This window comes from Gilbertella persicaria, assembly GCF_025201335.1.
Source record: "Gilbertella persicaria strain CBS 190.32 chromosome Unknown B0P05scaffold_48, whole genome shotgun sequence".
Taxonomy (NCBI): Eukaryota; Fungi; Mucoromycota; class Mucoromycetes; order Mucorales; family Choanephoraceae; genus Gilbertella; species Gilbertella persicaria.
Genome location: NW_026252009.1, coordinates 84,721 through 104,482, shown reverse-complemented (window position 1 = coordinate 104,482; position 19,762 = coordinate 84,721). Strand labels below are relative to the sequence as shown.

Here is a 19,762-nt window from a genome sequence, read left to right as displayed (position 1 = left end):
ACTCATACAAAGCAGTCTTTGAGATCTTCAGATCCTCAAAGCTACTCGTAAGACACTCCATCATCTCTTCCAAGACCATTTCAGGCCTTTCATCAATAGCTTCAATCAGACACTCCTTATGAGCATCATTGAGGATTGCAGGTCTTCCAAGCTTCCGCTTACCATCTACAGTCCTTTCCATAGCGACCTCACTGTCCTTTGCCAAGCTCGCCTCTCCTTGCTTGAACCATGTTTGTGCTGTCGTTGGTGGTATACCAAGCTGTTTAGCAGCACCTCGGACACTCATATTCTTTTCATACACTAAGTGAAAGAAGTTACTCTTGTCCTCAGGTTTGTACTTCCGATAGGTCTTCTTAGAAATCCCACCAACATCTCCCGCAATAGGGTTTGTGGTGTTGCTTTCAGTCTTCATAACAACATCTTTGGCTGCTTTTTCAGGAGGCTTGAGATCAGTGTACATTGCGAAATCTGTAACATCTCCTAAGGGGTAAGCTTCGTCATCCACTTCCATTGCAAACTCAAGATGCTCTTCTTCATTCTCATTTGTTAGGTTTCCGTTTCCATCTTCATAAACAAAGTTACTCATTTTCAACTACGTAGAATATAAAATTGCACTAAGTAAAAACTATTTTTGCACCATGACTTTAATTTTTTTGCTCGAAATTGTTTTCCAAGTCCGCACGATTTATTTATTTTTATTGCACGAAACGAAAAATTATTAGTGCACGAATACTTTCCGAAAATACTGTAAAAATGGAAATTAAACAGAAAGAGAAGAATTATTAGAGAAGGTACAATAGTATGTTAGATGATTTTACCTATAACAATCTTAATTCCCAAAGGAAATAACGTGTTCATTACAGCGATTATTGCTTTTCTTTTTAGTTTTTCTTGAATCGTTCTGGACAGCTTTCACGCTTCCAAATTGACTTGGCAATGTTCATCATATTCAAACTAGCGTTGATGTCACGCTGCCATAATGTTCTGCACGTCTTGCAAACGAGAACACTATTGCTGTGGGCACCACTAGTACCACCCAAAGTTCTACTTTCACATTCGGAACATATTTGGGACGTCAAATATTCATCAATGTCCACAACGAGTAAGTCACCAGCCCTCTCTTCTTTTCAACGTTCTGTATAGAAGACCAGTGACACCAGTCCGGACCGTTTTCATCTTCGCATGGTCCTTCCCAAACATGCCGCTACCAAATACTATCAGTGGTACCTTCTGTTTGTACTGAAAGAAATTGCTTTCTCCAAGTACCATAAACTTATGAGTATAAAAATTATCGTAGCCATGCCCAAGTAACTTTTTACCTTGTTTCTGTTGTTTTCGGTGCCATTTTTCTCTTTCCTTTATCCTTCTTTCCGGACTTATTCCCTTTCTTTTTCCGCTTCCCTTTGTTCTTTGCTCTTTTTCGTTTGTTTTCTCTTGACTTCTTGTTGTATTTCTTGGTACCATCTAGCAACATTTTCACCATTTGCTCCGGTGCTCGTTGGCAATTCTGGTATAAGAAAAAGGTCTCTTTTGCAGTTTCTTGATTGTAAAAATTGAAAATACGACCAATGTTTTCGAGCATATAAATGGCATACTCCATATACAGTGATTCATTGGCAGTCTTATTGGTGGGTATATTTGTTTCAATCGTCTTAATACCGCATGCTTTCTTTTTCTTCTGTTGCTCTGCTGAGAATCTTGTAGAGCCTGTCAAGTGGTAATATTCCTTGATGGAACATTGTCTGAAGTCGTTTATATTACCACTTGAACCAGCAAATGCAATGAAAACCCTTTTTCTTCCTGGATCTACGGCTATTGGTAAATAGTGGCTGTCAACTTCATGCTGCCCAAAATCATCCAGGATCAGATCAACTTGATTGATTTGCTCGGTAAAACGTTTTCCTCTTATTGTTCGTTTGTTAAAAACGAAATGAACAGAAAAACCGTCTGATCTGATCAGGTTACCAAAGAGCCTCTTATTTGTTCCAGTGGGTAATAAAGATTCAATCCTAATAATAAACATATTTTAAATGACTATTATATAAAAACATTTTTTTACAACTATGTATTTACGATTTGATTCTAAGCGGTCTAAAATCAAATACCTTGTAAAATAAATGCACCTGATCATTATACCCTCTGGGGAGTGGTTCACCAGGAAGAAATGCTGCTAATGCATTGACCAAAATTGTCGCTGATCGCCAATGGCATGATGCTGAAGGGAATACATTGAACAGCCTTGGTAAAGGAAGTCTTCTAACGTCAACGCTTTATGGGATTGATGTTCCCTTTCAAAGACAGCCAGTATATGAAACAACAGAGGAACAAAAGAGCCAGGGTTATCAGCTAATGATTTTATACTAACTCTAACATCGAGTTTGTTTTTAAGTGGCAGGCATAGTTCATCGATTCTTCGTTTGATCATAGGGTCTTCAAGTGATTTCTGTTCAGGCCACACCGCTTCACCTTGGCATACATACTGATATCCATATTTTATAACAATGTCATCGACGTCCTTCGGAGCCATGGACTATATACATAATATTTAAGTATTTAGAGTAAATGGATGTGATTATTAGCTCTTACAACAAACATAATTTGAATTTGATATTGCAAAAACCCTCTCAATATATTTTCAAGTCTTTCTACAACTGCATTCTCGTAGGTGGTTACCAGCTCCTTGCAGGCCTCAGCGATGCACTGGCTAGCTTCTCCAATCAAATATTCATTAAAAGTGGCATTAGGATTTCCAGCTTTGAAGTTATCCCATTCTTGTAAAAAAATTTGTGGCAGAAGCTTGGTATTTTTAAGTTCTCTATTGTTCACCAGTTGACAAACAGGATACCAAAACTGTTGCCGAAAGATACCATCAGGTACGGATTCATTTGGGGTTTTTGAAAGATACCAGTTCACAAAAAGTTTGGCTCTAAACACTATCTCTCTTACAGCGCTACAACACGAGGTTATTTTCTGCTTCAATATGTTTTGTTACTCTTTCTTGACACAATTTTGAAAAGTTAATTTACGAGCGTAAACAGTGTAATTTGGCCCAAGATTCTGAAGCATAATATTTGACTTACTCGTAATGTAAAATGAGCAGAGAGGTGAACGTGCAGAAGAGTGGCCGGAAAGTTCACACTTCTTGCATATTACCCCCGGATTAATTTCAGCTTGATTCCTTTGACGTTTTGTTACTCTTTTTATTTTTTCAGTATTTCAGGCTGCTTTCTCTTTCTTTTTCTGGTACCAACTATTAGATAGGTTTAGTGACCAATATGGCCATATCAATTGAACACTTAATGATTATACCTTCGTGGTCAATTTCTTGGAGCAGATGGAAAACTTAATTTTTCTTTAATAAGATGAACCTCGTTAAAAAAACATTATAACAAACAAATCAATCCAATTGTGACGATCTGATATAAATAGCTTTAAATAAATAAAAAAGGTATATTATCACAAATAAGTCTTTTCTCATAACAAGAACATTTGTCATATATTATTATTATTATGTCAGCTAGTCATAGTTTGATAGCATTAGAACTGAGTTCATTCTAAACAATGATATAGCTGAATCAACATTTACACTCCTACAGAATAGAGTCATATAATCCAGAAACCAGTAAACAGATCTCAACTTGAATGATAAATAACTGTAAAGATGGTTCACAAAGTATATTTTATTGGAAAAGCCAATACTCTTATTCCATTTAATATAACCTTCAGCTCATCAAGTCCTATCTCAGGCTACATCTAAGGACATAATCCAAGTCATATATAAACCTAGAATATAAAAAATCTCTCTTGAACTTTTACCTTAATGAACATTTATAAAACGGTCTCAAAGTACTTCCACGTCTCTGTTTTTTTATTTTTATTTCGTCCAGAAAAAAACTAACATCGTCTGAATTTGAAGTGTAAAAACAGTATTAGTTTGTTTTTTGAGAGGAGTTTGATTCAAAAGGAGAAATCATGCAAGAGAAAGCAATGTTTGGTCATATTCAGTGGCGCAAAGAGAAGACTGCTTTTCTTGACTTGTCTAAGATCCGAATAGTCACAATGCAATAAAAAAAAGGTTCATAGCATAAGAAAGTTGTTCTTTACTTTGCAATCATGAAGGATAACACGATTCCTCTTGAATTGAACACAGGTCAAGGAACCAATCGGTTCAAGGTAATCAAACATTTATATTTGTGCTTATTTATGTACGCATTGCTTCTATAGTATCAAACATTTAAAACTCGAGTGGAACGTATCAAGGTGGATGTTGTACGTCGATCCAAATTGGTTGATGACGAGCCTGATGAACATGGTTCTTTCTTTTATGAAGCCTTGTTAGAATGGAAGGACCTCAACATGACCCGTAACTTTAAAGACTTTGCCAAAGAAATTCAACCTCTTGTGAAGTCATTGCCTTCGATCCTTTACCATAAAGATAAAATTGTTGATATTCTCGAGAAGCACTTGAAAGTCAAAGACAGTATGGCTTTAAATGGTCTTTTAGAGTATGTAGAATGTGTATCTCAAATGTTTGCCTAACCTCCTCTATAGTTTGGTGACTAAATTGGCCAAAGATCTCGAAGGGGAATTTTATCCTTATTATCCTAGAATTTTGCCTTGTGTACTTCGTTTAGTGTATCACCAGGATATTAACTTGCTAGAGGTAATATTAATGAAATATTAGCAGAACTCTAACTTGAATATAGAGCGTTTTCAACTGTATTGCATATCTTTTTAAATTTCTTTCACGACAAATCCTTCCAGATCTTGATCAAACGTTTCTGTATGTATACTGATTGATAAAATAACTGATATTCATATTTTGGTATAGTTTATTAGCCAAGTTATTGGGTGAAGACAACCAAACAAAGCCTTATATCCGTCATTTTACAGCAGAAGCATTTGCTTTTTTACTACGTAAGACAAGAGGAGCTGATTTGGCCAAGACTGTCAAGTGCATTTTGGATACCTTAAAAGCAGAACCCTCTATTGAATTTGAAGAAGGTTTGGCTATGCTTTTCTTTGAGTCTATCAAGGTATGCTCTTTTCAATAGAATGATGTAGTTTATTTAATTTATAATAGCAAATTGACCATCGCATCCACTCTCGAGGTGAATCTATTTTTAAAGAACTTTTGTCACAAGCATTGAATGAACAAGTTGCAGCAGAAGACTTATCTACACATCCTGGTTACCTCTTATTGACAAAGACAACACTATTAATTTTGCATCATACATATAGACAGCATTTCACCCCCATCATTGACATCATTTTAAAAGAGATAGATACACAACAAAAGGCCAAGGAATTAGACGAGAAATGCTTTGCTATTTTGATGTCTTTGTTCAACATGATTGTTACTGTTCGAAAGGGTAGTCGAGTAGAAGACTTTAAGCCTCTTATCTCTTGCCTTGAACAAGTAACCAAGACCATTTTTACATCCAACACATACACCAACTTCATGTATACTCAAGTACTCCGTGCTATCACTGGCACTTTATATCATGGATCATTGGAAATAGTAGTGAGCGGTGGTCGTGTTATTTTGGACACCTTAAACACCTTTGGCAATGTCAATTTAATTTATGGTTTCTATCTTTCCTTGGCCAAATTAAAATGGTCAAACTATACACAAATTTGTTTACCATATATCATCAAGTATTTGGCTGCCAACTTTAACAAGTATCCTACTGAGACTATCTTGTTCTTGTCTCAAGTATTGTCTACTGACGCACTTATTTTGTCTGGAACACTCTCATCCTCATTGACACCTGAAGGCTTAATTCGCTTCCCTTCAAGCACACAGCAACAAAAATCAGTGACAGAGAGTATATTGGATTTAATCGCAACATCTTATAATTGGGACAAGGAAAGAGACATATTGAATGATACAGATGTACATTCTCAAGAACGCAACGTATCTGCCATCACTATTTTGGCTTCTGCTCTTCGTATTTTAAGCAAAGCTCAAGTATCTGTTGAAAAAGCATTCCCTGCCATTATGTCCTTGTTTGATTCTCTCTCTGGTTTCTTGGAGAACAATACAGATAACCCTATGATTGAAACGACATATGTCTTAGGTCATAAAAACTTTGTTTTGGAGTCATTGATGGGTCTTTCTCTTCAATCTTTAGCTGACATTGCTGTTCATAATACAACTGCCTTGAACGAATTAAGAAAAATGCACACTAAATTGGTAGATCAAGTACTGGTTCAGCATGCACGCAATGAAATAGTCCTTGCTGGTATCTTTACTTATTTAGAATTATTGAGTTCAAGGTAAGCCTAGTTTAGAGCTTATACATTTATGCTAACTTGGTGTAGTCCAGCTGATAAAGACAAGTTTTCTTTGGCCAATTTAAAGAAACTATATCCTGTTCTCAAATTGAATCTTAGTTCTTATAAACGCAATTGTCGTCTTAACACACTCAAGATTCTTGCTCTATTTGAGCAACCTTTGATGAAGCCAGATGAAGATCACAAGTTGCCAGAAGTATCTGAAATTGCCAGAATTTCTTTGAATCTTGAAGAAGTAGAGGCTACTTTCAAGGAATACAGAGATAAAGTGCTTTTAATTCAAAAGCTCAAATTGATTACTAGTTCTAAGCGTACACCCGACTTGTTTGTGGATTTTGCTCCTCGTCTAGCATTGGGTATTCTCACTATCAACCTGAGGCCCCTTTGGGACGAAGCCAAACAAGTTTTGATTGCGTTTTCTCAAATCAATGCCGAAGTCTATTGGTCACTCTTATACAATGAAATCTTGAAATACGCAACCCCAGAGGGTTTAGTGTGGGATGGCTTTACAAAGGAAACCATCACCAAATTATTGACACCTGATGAACCAGAAAATGGAAATGCTACCAAGACTGGCACTATTTCATTTGAGTGTCCCACTTTGAATAACTTAACTCATGCAGAAGATAGATCATGGTGTATTATCAACAAAGAACGCGCTCAAAGTTTGGCATTACTCTTTGCTGAATTCAGTCGTCAAGAAGCCAGCCATATGGACTTTTGGAACTATTATAACATGATCTTGCTTACCTTGAAAGAAACACAGTTGATTACAGAAGCAAGAGCTCGTAACTTAGTTGTCCTCTTTTTCGAATTTCTGGAACGAGAATTCACTTCTGCACAAGAAGACAATGACGAAGAAGAAGACAACAAGGAAGAAACCACATCTCATCTTCAGATTCTTCCTCGTTCAAGCCGTATTATCAAGAACAAAATGGCCAACTGGCTCTCTGTCTTTTCTGTATTTAAAAACCCTAGAGCCATCTACAGAACACAAGAATTATACAGTGCATTCATGCGAATCATCGCTATGGGTGATGCTAAATTACAAGCTGCTGCCTTGGAATGTATTTTCACTTGGAAAGATCCTAATGTCAGACCTTATGCCGATAATTTGCGCAACTTGTTAGACGATATCAAATTCCGTGATGAATTGGCTACGTTCATTCAAAATGAAGAACAAATTTTGATTGATCCTGCCCATCGTACTGGTCTAATGCCTGTTGTCATGCGTGTCTTGTACGGTAGATTGATTCAAAAGAGCAAGGCATCCAGCAAAACTAGTAAAGGTTCTCGAAGAAAGATCATTTTGGGTGGTATCTCATGCTGTAAGACTGAAGAAATTCGTTACTTTATTGATCTTGCATTGGAGCCTTTTACAGCCATTTTGGAATTGCCTGGTTTACAAGTCGATGACAACAATAATGTAACACACTTTGAATATGTAAACCAAGGAAAACAGGTGATTGAACAAATTGCATGGAGAAAGCAAACTGGTTTATTGAACTTGCTGGAAGATACAATCAAGCAATTCGCCACACACATTATACCATTTTTACCAGATTTGTTAAAGGTTGTGTTGTATATCATCAACTTCGCCCATAGCCATAAGTCAACCGAAGATTCTATGGATATCGACAACCAAGTCACTAGTCAAAGTAGCAAGTCAAAAGAAGTTAAATCTCTTGCTCTCAAGCGTATTGTAGAAATGTTCAAGATCAATGGCAACTTCAATTTCACTGCTTTTATGCCTTCGATGTTCTCTGCTTTCATTTCACCTCGTTTGCCTACTATGCCCTCGGATAGTTCCCAAGACTTGTCTTCATTAACCAACTTGTTCTTGGTCTGGTCTAAAAAGAGCGATTATGCAACTTATCTGGTAGATTATGATGACCGTGTAATGCCTCAGATTGTGTCCACTTTGTCTGTAAAAAGTTTAAACGAACAAGTCTTGAGTGTTTTATTGGAGATCCTTGAGTCTCTTTTAGATCTTTGTGACCAAGAGATGGAAGTAGATGATACAGCTACGCTCAAAGAAAAGCTAATTATTCCTCATGTGGATTTGATTCTGAACCATCTCAAGTACCGTTTGACGCAATCCAAGGATGATACTAAGTTTGGCAGTGGCCGTTACTCTGTCCGTGAGATTGCCATTGCCGCCCGTGTTGCACCTTATACAAAGAACGGAGAACAAGCTGCAGCTATCATTGAATTACTGTTGCCCAGTCTCAAGAAGCCTTCTCGTACAATTCCTGAAAAATCAAAGCAAGATATTTTCAAAATCTGGGCTAGATTCATTCGCATTGTGCCTGGCTTTGAAGCAGGTTCCAACCTCTATCACCAATACTATGTCATGGCTTCTTCCATGTTTGCTACAGCTTATTCTCGCGAAAGTCGTGAAGGCTTGTTGGAAGTGTTCCATGCTTTTGCAGATGTCAACCCTGAATTGACCAAGGTGGACGAACTCTTGACTATGTTGAATGCTTATTCTGAGAAGCGCATTGACCAACCTGACTATGATCGTATGCTTGATGCCTTAAGTGCAATTGCTGAAACTTACTATGAGACTTTCAATGTACATCAATGGCTTCCAGTATTGCATCAGTTGACACACTGTATGCACGATGCTGAAGAAATGGCTATTCGCGGTCAAGCAACCTTCTGTATGGTTCAATACTTGAAGGCAACCAGTCAACAATCTGATGAAGACGAAAAGCGCAAAATGTTTGGCTATGTAAATCATGTCGTTTATCCCGGTATTAAGCGTGGTCTTCGCTCTCGCATTGAACTTGTCCGTATGGAATTCATTTCCTTATTGAGTTCTTGCGTAAGGATCTTCCCTAATTTGCCTATGTTCGAAGATATGGTTCCCTTGTTAGGTGAAGGCGATGAAGAAGTCAATTTCTTCAACAACATCTATCATATGCAAATTCATCGTCGTGCTCGTGCCTTGGCTCGTCTTGCTGACTATGCTCAGGAATCCAAGTTGAAGGTTGCTACTATCAACAATGTATTTATTCCCATCATTTCTGCCTTCTTTAGCGAAAGTGATCGTACAGTGGATCATAATCTTTTGAACCAATGTACCCTTACATTGTCTGCTTTGGCCAAAGCTCTGCCTTGGGGTCACTACTATCGTTTACTTCAAAACTATTTGAGCTATATCAAGGAAAATGATGAAAAGGAAAGAACTTACGTACGAGTTGTGATCGGCATTTTGGATGCATTCCATTTCGACATTCAAGACCTTGAACTCTCGGATGAAACTGTGAAGAAAATCATGGGCCGTCAAAAAGTTCGCATTGACTATTTGACCAACGAAGAGATCATGAAGCAAGCTGCTAAGGATGCTGGTGAGGTAGTTGAAGAAGAAACCCCAAACGAGGAAGAAGCAGAAGTGGAAGTTGAAAAGGATCAATCAGAAAAGATCCATGATATCTTGGTTGAAAAGGTTCTTCCTGATTTGAATAATATGTTGAACAACAACAAGAGCAGAAAGTCTGTCATTGTTCGTGTGCCACTTGCTTTGGGTATCACCAAACTTCTCTGTCATTTCCCAGAAAAATCTAAGCGTATCAACTTGCCTGGATTGCTTACTTCGGTATGTCATATCATCAGAAGTAGAGCACAAGACGTAAGAGACATTACTCGTGAAACTCTGATCAAAATTAGTGCATTTTTGGGCCATTCTTACTTCAATTTCATACTCAAAGAGCTTCGCGCTGCGCTCCAAAAGGGTTATGAATTACACGTCTTGGGCTACACTATCAACTCTCTTTTGCTTGATATGATGCCTCGCTTGAATGTTGGTGATCTTGACTATTGTTTGCCAGACCTTGTTGATTTATTGGTTAGCGATATCTTTGGTGAAGCTGGACAAGAAAAAGATGCAGATGAAATGACAGGCAAGACTAAAGAAGCCAAAAGTCGCCGTAGTCCTGCTGCTTTCGAATTGATTTCCAAGATTACTCAGTTCAAGAATGTTGGTTTGTTGCTTGTTCCTCTCAAAGACATCATGTCTCACACTGAAAGCAGTCGTACATTGCGTAAAGTTGAAGATTTGTTGCGTCGTATTGCGCTTGGGTTGGTCAATAATCCTGGATTTGAATCTTTGGAACTCCTTGACTTTGCTTATGGCTTGATCTCTGAAAACAACGAAGAATACAAGGCCCAGGCCAAAATCAAGGTCAAAAAGACACAAAAGGAACTCAATTTTGAAGTCCAAATGAAGCGTGTGATGGTAGAGCCTGTTGATTATTATCGTGCTAATGCTTATCGATTTGTCTACTTTGGTTTGAGTCTGCTATCAAGCGCTCTTAAGAAAATCAAGTTTGACTTGAACAATGAAGAATACGTCGATCGATTAAGAAAACTCTTAAACACTGTTGGTAACACTTTATATTCAACTCAATCAGCCAATGTCGTTCTTGCTACTCGTATCATGTGCCACTTTATTGCTATGAAGTTGCCTAACATTTCTTCAGCCGTTGCAGTGTCTATTGAGCGCTGTTTTGCTATCATCAAGTCATCTGGTAGCTCAAGAACAAACACTGTCCAGGGCTGTTTGCGTTTGCTGACTGTTTGTATTCGTGACAATGATAAGTCCAAGTTGACAGAGGCTCAATTGACGTACATTCTCAACTTTGTTCGTCCTGATATGGAGGAAATTGAACGACAAGGTACTATCTTTGCGCTGGTTCGTGCTATTATCTCTCGTAAATTTATGGCTCCTGAGATGTATGATCTTATGGACACTGTATCTAACATCATGGTAACTAACCAAAGTCGAGAAATTCGTGAGCAAGCTCGTTCTGTCTACTTTATGTTCTTGATGGATTATCCTCAAGGTAAGGGACGTCTCAAGAAGCAAATGAGCTTTATCATCAAGAATTTGGAATATGTCCACGAGTCTGGTCGTGATTCTATTATGGAACTGCTGCATCATATTATCACCAAGTTTGGCCAAGATATTCTCGCTGACTATGTAGATGCCATTTTCTTTGCTCTTGTTATGCGCTTGATTAATGATGAGTCTCCCAAGTGTCGTGAAATGTCTGCTGCCTTAATTAAGTCACTCTTCTCTCGTAGTGTAGATCGTTTGCCTACTATCTACAAATTACTGGACAAATGGTTGGAACAAACCGGCAAATCTAGCTTACAACGCGCTGCTTGCCAAGTTTATGGCTTAGCTATCGATACCTTTGGCACTCAATTGCGTCCACAAGCCGGCCTTCTCATTCAAAGACTTGTAGCTATTTTACAAGCCAGTCGCACTTTAGCTGAAGAGCAAGCTCAGCAACAACAAGACGATGAGGACCCAATGGACGTTGATATTCAATGGGAAGTTACTTATTATGCCATCAATACGTTTGCCAAGATTACCAAAACTTTCCCCAAGCTTGTTTATGATCAAGATACTGAACCCATTTGGTGTGGTTTACAATCCATGTTACTCTACCCTCACTCTTGGATCCGCTCTTCAACTACCAGGCTTTATGGTGCTTATTTTGCTGGCATTGATGCTGAAAGCCGTACAATTAAGGACACTGATTTGAAATGCACTTATTTAGACAGAGACACACTTTGCTCATTAGCGACAGACTTTTTGGAGCAGCTCAAGAGTAATTATGTCTCACAAGAACAAGCAGATCAGATTGTAAAGAACTTGTTCTTTGTTGGTAAATGCTTATACTATATGCCTGATGAAGAAGATACAAAGGACGATAATGGAGATGAAATCAAGATTGATGACGCTTGTGACGAAGTTATTGAGGGAGAAGAGAACGACAAAGAAGCTCAAGATGCTGCAACAAAGATTGGAAAATCTGCACATAAACGATCATTAAATTGGCTGTTTAGAAAGGCCTCTTTCGATGCTCGTGGTGCTGCTATTAGAAAAATCAAGAGTGCTATGTTACTTGTAAGTTTTTTTTTTCTGTGATTGAATACTGATATGCTTTACAGCGATCTTCTGTGTTCAAGTGGTTTGCTGCTATGTGTAATACCATGACACCAGATGAATTACCGCCTTATTTAATGCCCGTCGTTGCTCCAATTTATCGTACTGTCAACGATGAACAGAACAAAGCTGAAGGATTTGGTAACGTATTTAAAAGACGTCTTTGGTATTTACACTATTTTTTATAGGCGAACTGCAACAACTAGGTAATGAAATCCTCGGTTTGCTTCAGAACAAGGCCGGGCCTACTGTTTACTTTGCTGTCTATCAGCGTGTACGTCAACAAGTTCTCAAAGCAAGAGAAGACCGTAAAGCAAAGGACGCTATTTTGGCCGTGACGAATCCTGCTCTTGCTGCTAAACGAAAGCTTGATAAACACCAAAAATCGCATGCCAAAAAGAAGAAGCGTACACACTTCTAGATCTTTTGTATTATTTCCACATTTATAGTTTTGTATAGTATTAAAATAGAATTTCAGATTGTTACAGTAATATCAGTATCACTTGGCGGTTTTATATTTAGTTCAATTGATGGTCAATTAAGTTGGCTTTGTATATTTTTTTAGGAGGGAATACCAAACTGATTCGATTTAGAATAGCAAATATGAGAATTGATTTTGTAGTAGAAGTCCTGCTAGGCATGATTTGTTGTCTTGTTCATTTCATAGAACAAAATGATAGTTGTGGAGCTACATAATGGTAATCATGGTTCCTTAACATAAAAGATGCATATCAAAAAGAATTTTCTGTTTTACGTCAATTGTCACCCTTAATAATGTAATTGATGTAATATAATTTAATTTTTGTGATGCTCAACTGTTTATTTAAAATTAGAAATGCAGATATGCTCTATATACTAAGGTTTAAGTTTTTTTTGTGCTAAATACATTGATTGCAGCTTAAAAAGTAAGTGTTTTTACAACTGTGCTTCCGGCCATATTTTCTGTTGGTAAAGTGAACGTTGCGGTTTGAGTGGTATTACCAATCGTAAGAGTCAGCTTGACAGATGCCAGCGATTGTGTTGGTTCAGCAACAGTGATTCTGTACTTGTTGGTATCAATTTGGTGGATCAATACAACGCAAGGTTTATCTGTTTGGATGGTAGTCGATTCCCAAGGCGTTTGGTATGAACCAGCTGTCCAGAAAGCAGCTGCGATAGTTTTATCAGCAGAACTGTAAGCGGCATTGACTTGGGGAGAGCTAGCGTGAAAAGCCAAAGAAATAGGGACCTTTCCATCAGCAGCGTTGGAATTGAATGTAGATTCAGAAATGCCAGGTTGAACAATGTATTGAGTTAAAAGTCCTGTTGTATTTCGTTTAGGGTGCTTGATATAGGAGGTCCACAATTGTTGAGGATCGATTCCTTCAGAAATACCAATTGCACTCCAGTCTGAATATCTAGGCTTAGAGTCGACATAAACCTCTTCGGCAGTAGGGAAATAATAACCAATACTGTCATGCCAGATGTAATTGGTATCAGGGACGGAATAAGTGGTGAGGGTATTTCTGAGTTTTCCGGACACGTAGATATCGCCATTGCGACGACGTTGATCAAGTACAGTAACTAATTGTGCTGTAGTGTTTTTGGAGATAGTAGGGCCTATTTGAATAGCATAACCACTGGGGAAGAAAAAGACTGTCTTCTTAAAAGCCAAATTACCATTGATGGGATTGAGATAGTCCATGACAGCGATTCCCATATTTTCATCTGTGGCACCACCGACGAACTTCTTCTTGCCTTTGTTTTTGACAGTAGAACACTTTAGAGGTGTACCTTCAATATCAACAGTAGTACCGGGTACAAGCTCCCAGCTCCATCCAGAAAAGGTATCCAAGTATTCATCGCCACTCAAATAGTTGTAGAGTGCACCATCACTAAGATGAAAGCCAAGGGAATTTTGAACGTTGAGACATTCAGAGTTAATTGTACGGCTCGAATACATCTTAAAAGTAGTAACATAGTCAGGTGTACGATGGACCTATTTACGCATACTTTGTAAGTATGAAGCTTATTTCAAGTCTATAGAAAAACTTACCATATAATCAGAGTTATAAAAGTAACGAGTACCAACAAGATTGCCTTGATTTGCATCTTCTGTAGAAGGAGCCTTTAAGCGGTCTGTGATTTCGGCCATTTGTTCCTCCGTATCTGCGCCCTTGGCACTCTGTTTGATCTTGTCCAAGTCGATGGCAACACCGCCACTGGATTGTTTGTCAGCATACTTGAAGGAGACCATACGGCCCATGGCACTATATTGCCACAGGATTTGCTTGAGTTTTGTGTCAGCTACAATCATCCATTCGGTACCACTCATTAAAGTTTTAAAGGCTTCTAGGGCTGAATCACTTGGGCCAATGTTTGTATCTAATGTCTCTGTAAAGACAGCTAAAACATCATTGATATAGTCCTTTCCATAGTTAGCGTTATAAAGAATGCCTGCATGTTGAATAAATGAACCGTCAGCTTGGATACCATCACCAGCAACAGTCTTGCTAATAGAGACACCGTCATAAAATGCATCCAGTGCAGTTTTAAGTAAGTCGGTATCTTTTTTAAATAAGGAAAGAGTTACGCCCACATTAGAGACATCAAGTAAGTTTGCACCTGTCAAAGAACTGATAGCTTGAGTCAAGGAAGTAACTTTAGCAAAAGCACGTGACTGAATGGTGATACAACTCTTTGTTTGATCCTCGCTCAGTTGATCCCGAAGCAATAAGCAAGTATTGCCAACCAGGCGAGGAATAGCGATTAATTGGTTGTACCAGTTCTTATTCCATAAACCAGGTGTCCCACAAGGACAATTCTTTGTAGCAACTCCGCCATTTTCTATACAGTCGTGCTCTGTAAAGTCATTTTCGAACCAGTAATCCAGAGCGGATAGTGAGTTCTGGAGCATTGTATCACTTAACGTTTTTGTGTAGGAGACGGCAAAAGATACTATTTCGGTTTAGTCATGTTATTTTCATAAAAACATATCTTACATGCTCGAGCTAAATGTTCAATAGCTGGCCAATTTGCAATTCTATAAACAAAAACAACGCATATTAATTGACTGTCGGATAAAGAAACAATTATCTTCAGTGAGTTTACCTAGATCCGCAGCCAGATGTCATGTTAATATCAGACCAAGTTCCGTTTGATTGGAATGTTGCTTTCCTGATAAAATAATAAGTTTTCTGTATATATTGTAGCTGTTTTCATACCATTTGTTCAATGTCGTAGTACTATTGGCAGCATTGTCTTGGGAAATACGCTCAATACGACGAGAAGTCAAGGTATTCATATCATCTGTAGTAGGGGTGCTAATGGCATGGACTGAACAAATAAATAGAGAGATTGCGATGACTACAATGGATCGCATTATCATGAAAAGAAAAGGATTAAAGAAAAAGTGATAATGGATACAGAATTTTATTTATCAGAATTGACATTCTTTTTATAGTTTTTATTGTTCCTTAGGTACCAATTTATTAAATGATGTATCCATTGCAGGAAACTCCCTAAAACATTAGTATACCTTGATCTATAATCGAGACTGTTCGAAATGTAGTACAATGTACAAAAGTTTTTACCGGTTGAAGTACAAATACAACAAATGAAGACAAAAATGCATAGTTACTCCTTCTATGTAAAAGCAAACGCACATAATTAATTTCGATTCTTTCTCGCTAGAAGTTCTCTTTGATTATCAATTTAATAACTATCAATAATAATAAATTCGCTCTCCATTTCAAAGATTTGTATATTTTTGGATGCGATTGTATCTTTTGCTTGTCTAGCGCCTCTCCCTATCCCATGATTTAGTGCAATCATGAGTGCTTTTCAAGGTACACTAGTACATGAAGATCTTGTTAAAAATAAGCTAGGATGATCTCGACCTCTGTCAAAATTTGGCGTTTTTAGCAAGAGAAAAGAACGGAAAAAAAAAGGATCGACATAAGTGAGTGTTGTTGTTTAAAAGCATCTCACCATTTTGCCTTTTGTAGGGTTTACCGAAGTTTTTTTTTGGAAGTAGCACCAGCCGTTTTGCGTGATACAAGCAATCTAAAAGTTGTACAACTTGCCTATATTTATCTGTTATTTCAAATTGCTATGTAGGGCAAGAAAATAGAATTAGATTCTACTGTCTAAATAGTAGATAGTTTAAGAAGCAGTAAGCATATTTAGAACTTGGAACAAAATCTAATTGCCCCTTTTTTGTATAGACTCGTATTGGCTTATCAATCAAAGGCTTTTATAGTAATAAAGTTGGATAAAACTAAAAAAAATCCCCTTTCAATCATTAACACACTGAAAAAGTAACTTGAAAAACTCGATAGTGTTAGTCGAGACATGTTAGACAACGTCATCATGCTTTTAGAATGTTTTTCTTTATCTCTTTCTTTCTTTTTCCTTAAAGCTATATGATGAATACACAGTTGTTTGCTTTCAGGGAGTATAATTATCCTTTTCGATCTGAACTTATAATAATTTCATGGTTTGAACAAATTATTCAGACGTGTTTAATCATCTAAAAGCATTTCATGTCAAGGCAAAAAAAAAAAAAAAAAAAAAAAAAAAAAAAAAAAAAAAAAGATAACCATAAGAATGCATTTTTTTGACATTGCGTCAAATCTCGATCTACAGCAAAAAAAAATCGGAGGCTGTCTTTTAAAAGTTGTTTACCAATACTGGAATGACGATATTAGATGAAAAGGCTCCAGACATCTGTTAAAATCGTATAAAAAGAAAACAAACAAATAACAAATACTAGGTTTTATTCTTGTTTATTAATGTTATTATGAGCTAAAATGAAGTGTTTTTACTTGGTATCTACCTGCGCGAACGCCAGTAGGCAAATCAAAAATAATAGTTCTTTTTATGCCTTGAATCTGGACAGTCATCTTGATTGTCTCTAATGTTTGGGAAGGATCTGCCACTGTAAGGCGATAGGTATTATCAGCTGTCTGACGTAATAATAACACGCAAGGGTTGTCTGATGTGATTATTACAGACTTCCATGGTGCGGTATATGTACCAGCAATCCAGAAAGCGACTGCCAGCGAGTCGTCTTCGCGACTATAAGCAGCATTAACTTGAGGGTCTGCTGAGAAATGCAAGTAAATAGGTATATCTCCATCGGCCACATTCTGATTAAAGGTAGATGCATCTATATCAGGTTGCACGATGTATTGTGTTAAAAGACCTGTTGTGTCTGTTGTCGATGTCGTTGCTGTATGGTTAATGTATGATGTCCAGAGCTGCTTTTCTTCGGAACCTTTTGAGATACCAATGTCAGACCAATTAGACTTTTTTGGTTTAGAATTGACAGAAAGCAATTCAGCACTAGGAAAGTAGTAACCAATTCTGTCATGCCAAATACTTGTTGCCTTAGAGTTATAAGATGTCTCAGTATTCTTGATCCGACCATTCAGGTAAATGTCCCCATTACGTAGTCGCTGATCAAGCACGGTGACCAAGGAAGCGCTTTTGTTTTTAGATGTTACGGGGCCCAACTGCACAGCATATCCACTGGGGAAGAAAAAGATGGTCTTTTTAAATTGCAAGTTTCCATTTTGAGGGTTTTGAAAATCCATTACTGCAACCCCAGTATTACCATCTGTAGCAGCACCTACAAACTTCCCTTTTCCTTTTGTCTTGGTAGCGCCACACATTAAGGGAGTTCCACCATAGTCCACTGTGATTCCAGGCACAAGTTCCCAGTCCCAAGCCCCGAATACATCAACATATTCATCGCCTGTCAAGTAGTTATACAAGGCTCCGTCACTAAGATGGAAACCATAAGGGTTTTGAGTATTGATACACTCAGAGTTTACTGTACGACTGGAGTACATTTTTAATGTGGTAATGTATGTTGGGGCACGGTGTACCTAAAATTGTTAGCTATGCCAAGAAAACGTTATCTAGACTTACTAAATAGTCTGCATTATAAAAATAGCGAGTACCAACAAGATTGCCTTGGTTTGCATCATTTGTGGAAGGCTTTCTTAGACGGTTTGTAATCTTGTCTATATCTTGTTGATTTTGCCACCCTTCAGAGCCCTCAGCTACTTGACCAATATTGATAGCAACACCACCACTAGCTTGATGGTCGGAATATTTGAATGAAACCATGCGACCAATAGTACTGTATTGCCATAAGAGTTTGTTGCGCTTGATATCAGACATGATCATCCATTCTGTGCCACTCATTAACGTCTCGAAGGCATTTTGAACACCTGTGTCTGGAGTAAGGCCGGTTTCTCTTGTCATAATAAATACATACAAAAGATCGTTGATGAAATCTTTGCCATAGTTTCCATTATATAAAAGCCCATTATGTTGCATAAAGGACCCATCTGATTGAATCCCATCACCTGCAACAGTGGGACTAATAACAACACCACCATAGAATTTCTCAAGTCCAGATTTAGTAGTAGACGCATCTTCATCAAAAATGCCTAATGTGATCCCAACATAAGATACGTCAAGCAGATTGGCGCCAGTCATTCCATTGACTTTAGCATATCCTCTTTCTTGAATATTGTGGCAGCTTGTCTTTTGAGAGTTTGTTAAATTGGCTCTCAAAAGCATACAGATTTCACCTATAAATTGAGGCACAGAAATAACTTGAGGGTACCAATTCATGTTCCACAGACCAGGTGTGCCACAGGGACAGTTCCCACTTGAACGACCTCCATGATCTACACAGTCACTTTGTTCATAATCATTGTCAAACCAATAGTTCAAGGCCAACATAGCCTTGTCGAAGGCTTCTGTATCAGATGATGCCTTGATATAGGCACTAGCGAGAGCGCCTAATATCCAATTGGGTTGGTCAATGACTTATATTTGTATAGTATGAATTTTTTTATGCTTTGTTTTTCTTACGAGTTCTTCTTAAATGAGTAGTTGCTGGCCAGTTTGCTCGTCTAAAAACCATTATACGTTAATAAAGGCATGTCTACGAATATATTTGTTGAAACCTTGCTTCACATCCAGAAGTCATATCAATATCGGGCCATAGACCGGAAGAACTGAGTGATGATTTCCTATAACAACAAGAACCAAGATTAAGTTTTTTCTTAAAAAAAGCATATGTTTTATACCATTCATTAAGGTTACTCTTTGAAGTATTCTCTCCGTTCAAAATACTTGAGACTCGACGATTATACAAAACAGCCATATCAGTTGCAGTAGGATCACTTATTGCTGACACCAGTACCTTGCAACAACATAGCCAGAATATGGCTATAGTAAAATGATGTTGCATATTTTTATAAATAAAGTAAGAGAAGGAAGAAAAAAAGAAGCCTTTTATAGCTTATTCTCTTTTTTAATACAACTTATGACATATCGCAATTAAAAAAAAAAGACAACTTTATGATTGAGTGTGTGTCATTTGTGATACAAGAATTGTAATTCAACGATTTACTTTGTAGACCGCAAATAATATCTTCTCCGTATGTTTATGACATTTGCAGTACATAAAGGCACATAAGAGTAATTGCTGACTATCATAACGAA

At 37.6% G+C, this 19,762-nt stretch overlaps 6 protein-coding genes across 6 annotated transcripts; 1 reads left to right on the top strand and 5 right to left on the bottom strand.

The window, feature by feature from the left end:
• Positions 1–966: 966 nt before the first annotated feature.
• Positions 967–1,361, bottom strand: B0P05DRAFT_557628 (uncharacterized protein). Its single transcript, XM_051580040.1, has one exon. The coding sequence runs from the start codon at positions 1,267–1,269 to the stop codon at positions 1,108–1,110; it is 162 nt and encodes a 53-aa protein (XP_051431137.1). The 5' UTR covers positions 1,270–1,361; the 3' UTR covers positions 967–1,107.
• Positions 1,316–2,023, bottom strand: B0P05DRAFT_477694 (uncharacterized protein; the record flags this gene model as incomplete). The annotated part of the gene is made up of 1 exon (XM_051574981.1): positions 1,316–2,023. One exon carries the CDS (start codon positions 2,021–2,023, stop codon positions 1,316–1,318), a length of 708 nt encoding a protein of 235 aa, XP_051431136.1.
• Positions 2,024–2,170: 147 nt separating this feature from the next.
• B0P05DRAFT_477798 (uncharacterized protein) lies at positions 2,171–2,988 on the bottom strand (the record flags this gene model as incomplete). Its single annotated transcript, XM_051574983.1, has 2 exons — positions 2,171–2,530; positions 2,587–2,988. Coding segments are annotated over 2 exons (762 nt in total), but the record flags the coding sequence as incomplete, so codon positions are not given.
• A 1,107-nt stretch (positions 2,989–4,095) lies between these two features.
• B0P05DRAFT_557618 (armadillo-type protein) lies at positions 4,096–12,765 on the top strand. Its single transcript, XM_051580039.1, has 8 exons — positions 4,096–4,173; positions 4,225–4,505; positions 4,552–4,663; positions 4,707–4,783; positions 4,832–5,036; positions 5,084–6,279; positions 6,325–12,217; positions 12,262–12,765. The coding sequence occupies exons 1-8, from the start codon at positions 4,114–4,116 to the stop codon at positions 12,442–12,444; spliced, it is 8,007 nt and encodes a 2,668-aa protein (XP_051431134.1). The 5' UTR covers positions 4,096–4,113; the 3' UTR covers positions 12,445–12,765.
• Positions 12,766–13,050: 285 nt separating this feature from the next.
• B0P05DRAFT_557617 (chondroitin AC/alginate lyase) lies at positions 13,051–15,651 on the bottom strand. The gene is made up of 5 exons (XM_051580038.1): positions 15,460–15,651; positions 15,347–15,412; positions 15,238–15,278; positions 14,292–15,193; positions 13,051–14,234 (listed from the first exon to the last, which is right to left on the bottom strand). The coding sequence occupies exons 1-5, from the start codon at positions 15,621–15,623 to the stop codon at positions 13,155–13,157; spliced, it is 2,253 nt and encodes a 750-aa protein (XP_051431133.1). The 5' UTR covers positions 15,624–15,651; the 3' UTR covers positions 13,051–13,154.
• A 1,355-nt stretch (positions 15,652–17,006) lies between these two features.
• B0P05DRAFT_557615 (galactose mutarotase-like domain-containing protein) lies at positions 17,007–19,244 on the bottom strand. Its single transcript, XM_051580037.1, has 3 exons — positions 19,127–19,244; positions 18,170–19,053; positions 17,007–18,126 (listed from the first exon to the last, which is right to left on the bottom strand). Exons 1-3 carry the CDS (start codon positions 19,176–19,178, stop codon positions 17,035–17,037), a joined length of 2,028 nt encoding a protein of 675 aa, XP_051431132.1. The 5' UTR covers positions 19,179–19,244; the 3' UTR covers positions 17,007–17,034.
• Between the last annotated feature and the right edge of the window lie 518 nt (positions 19,245–19,762).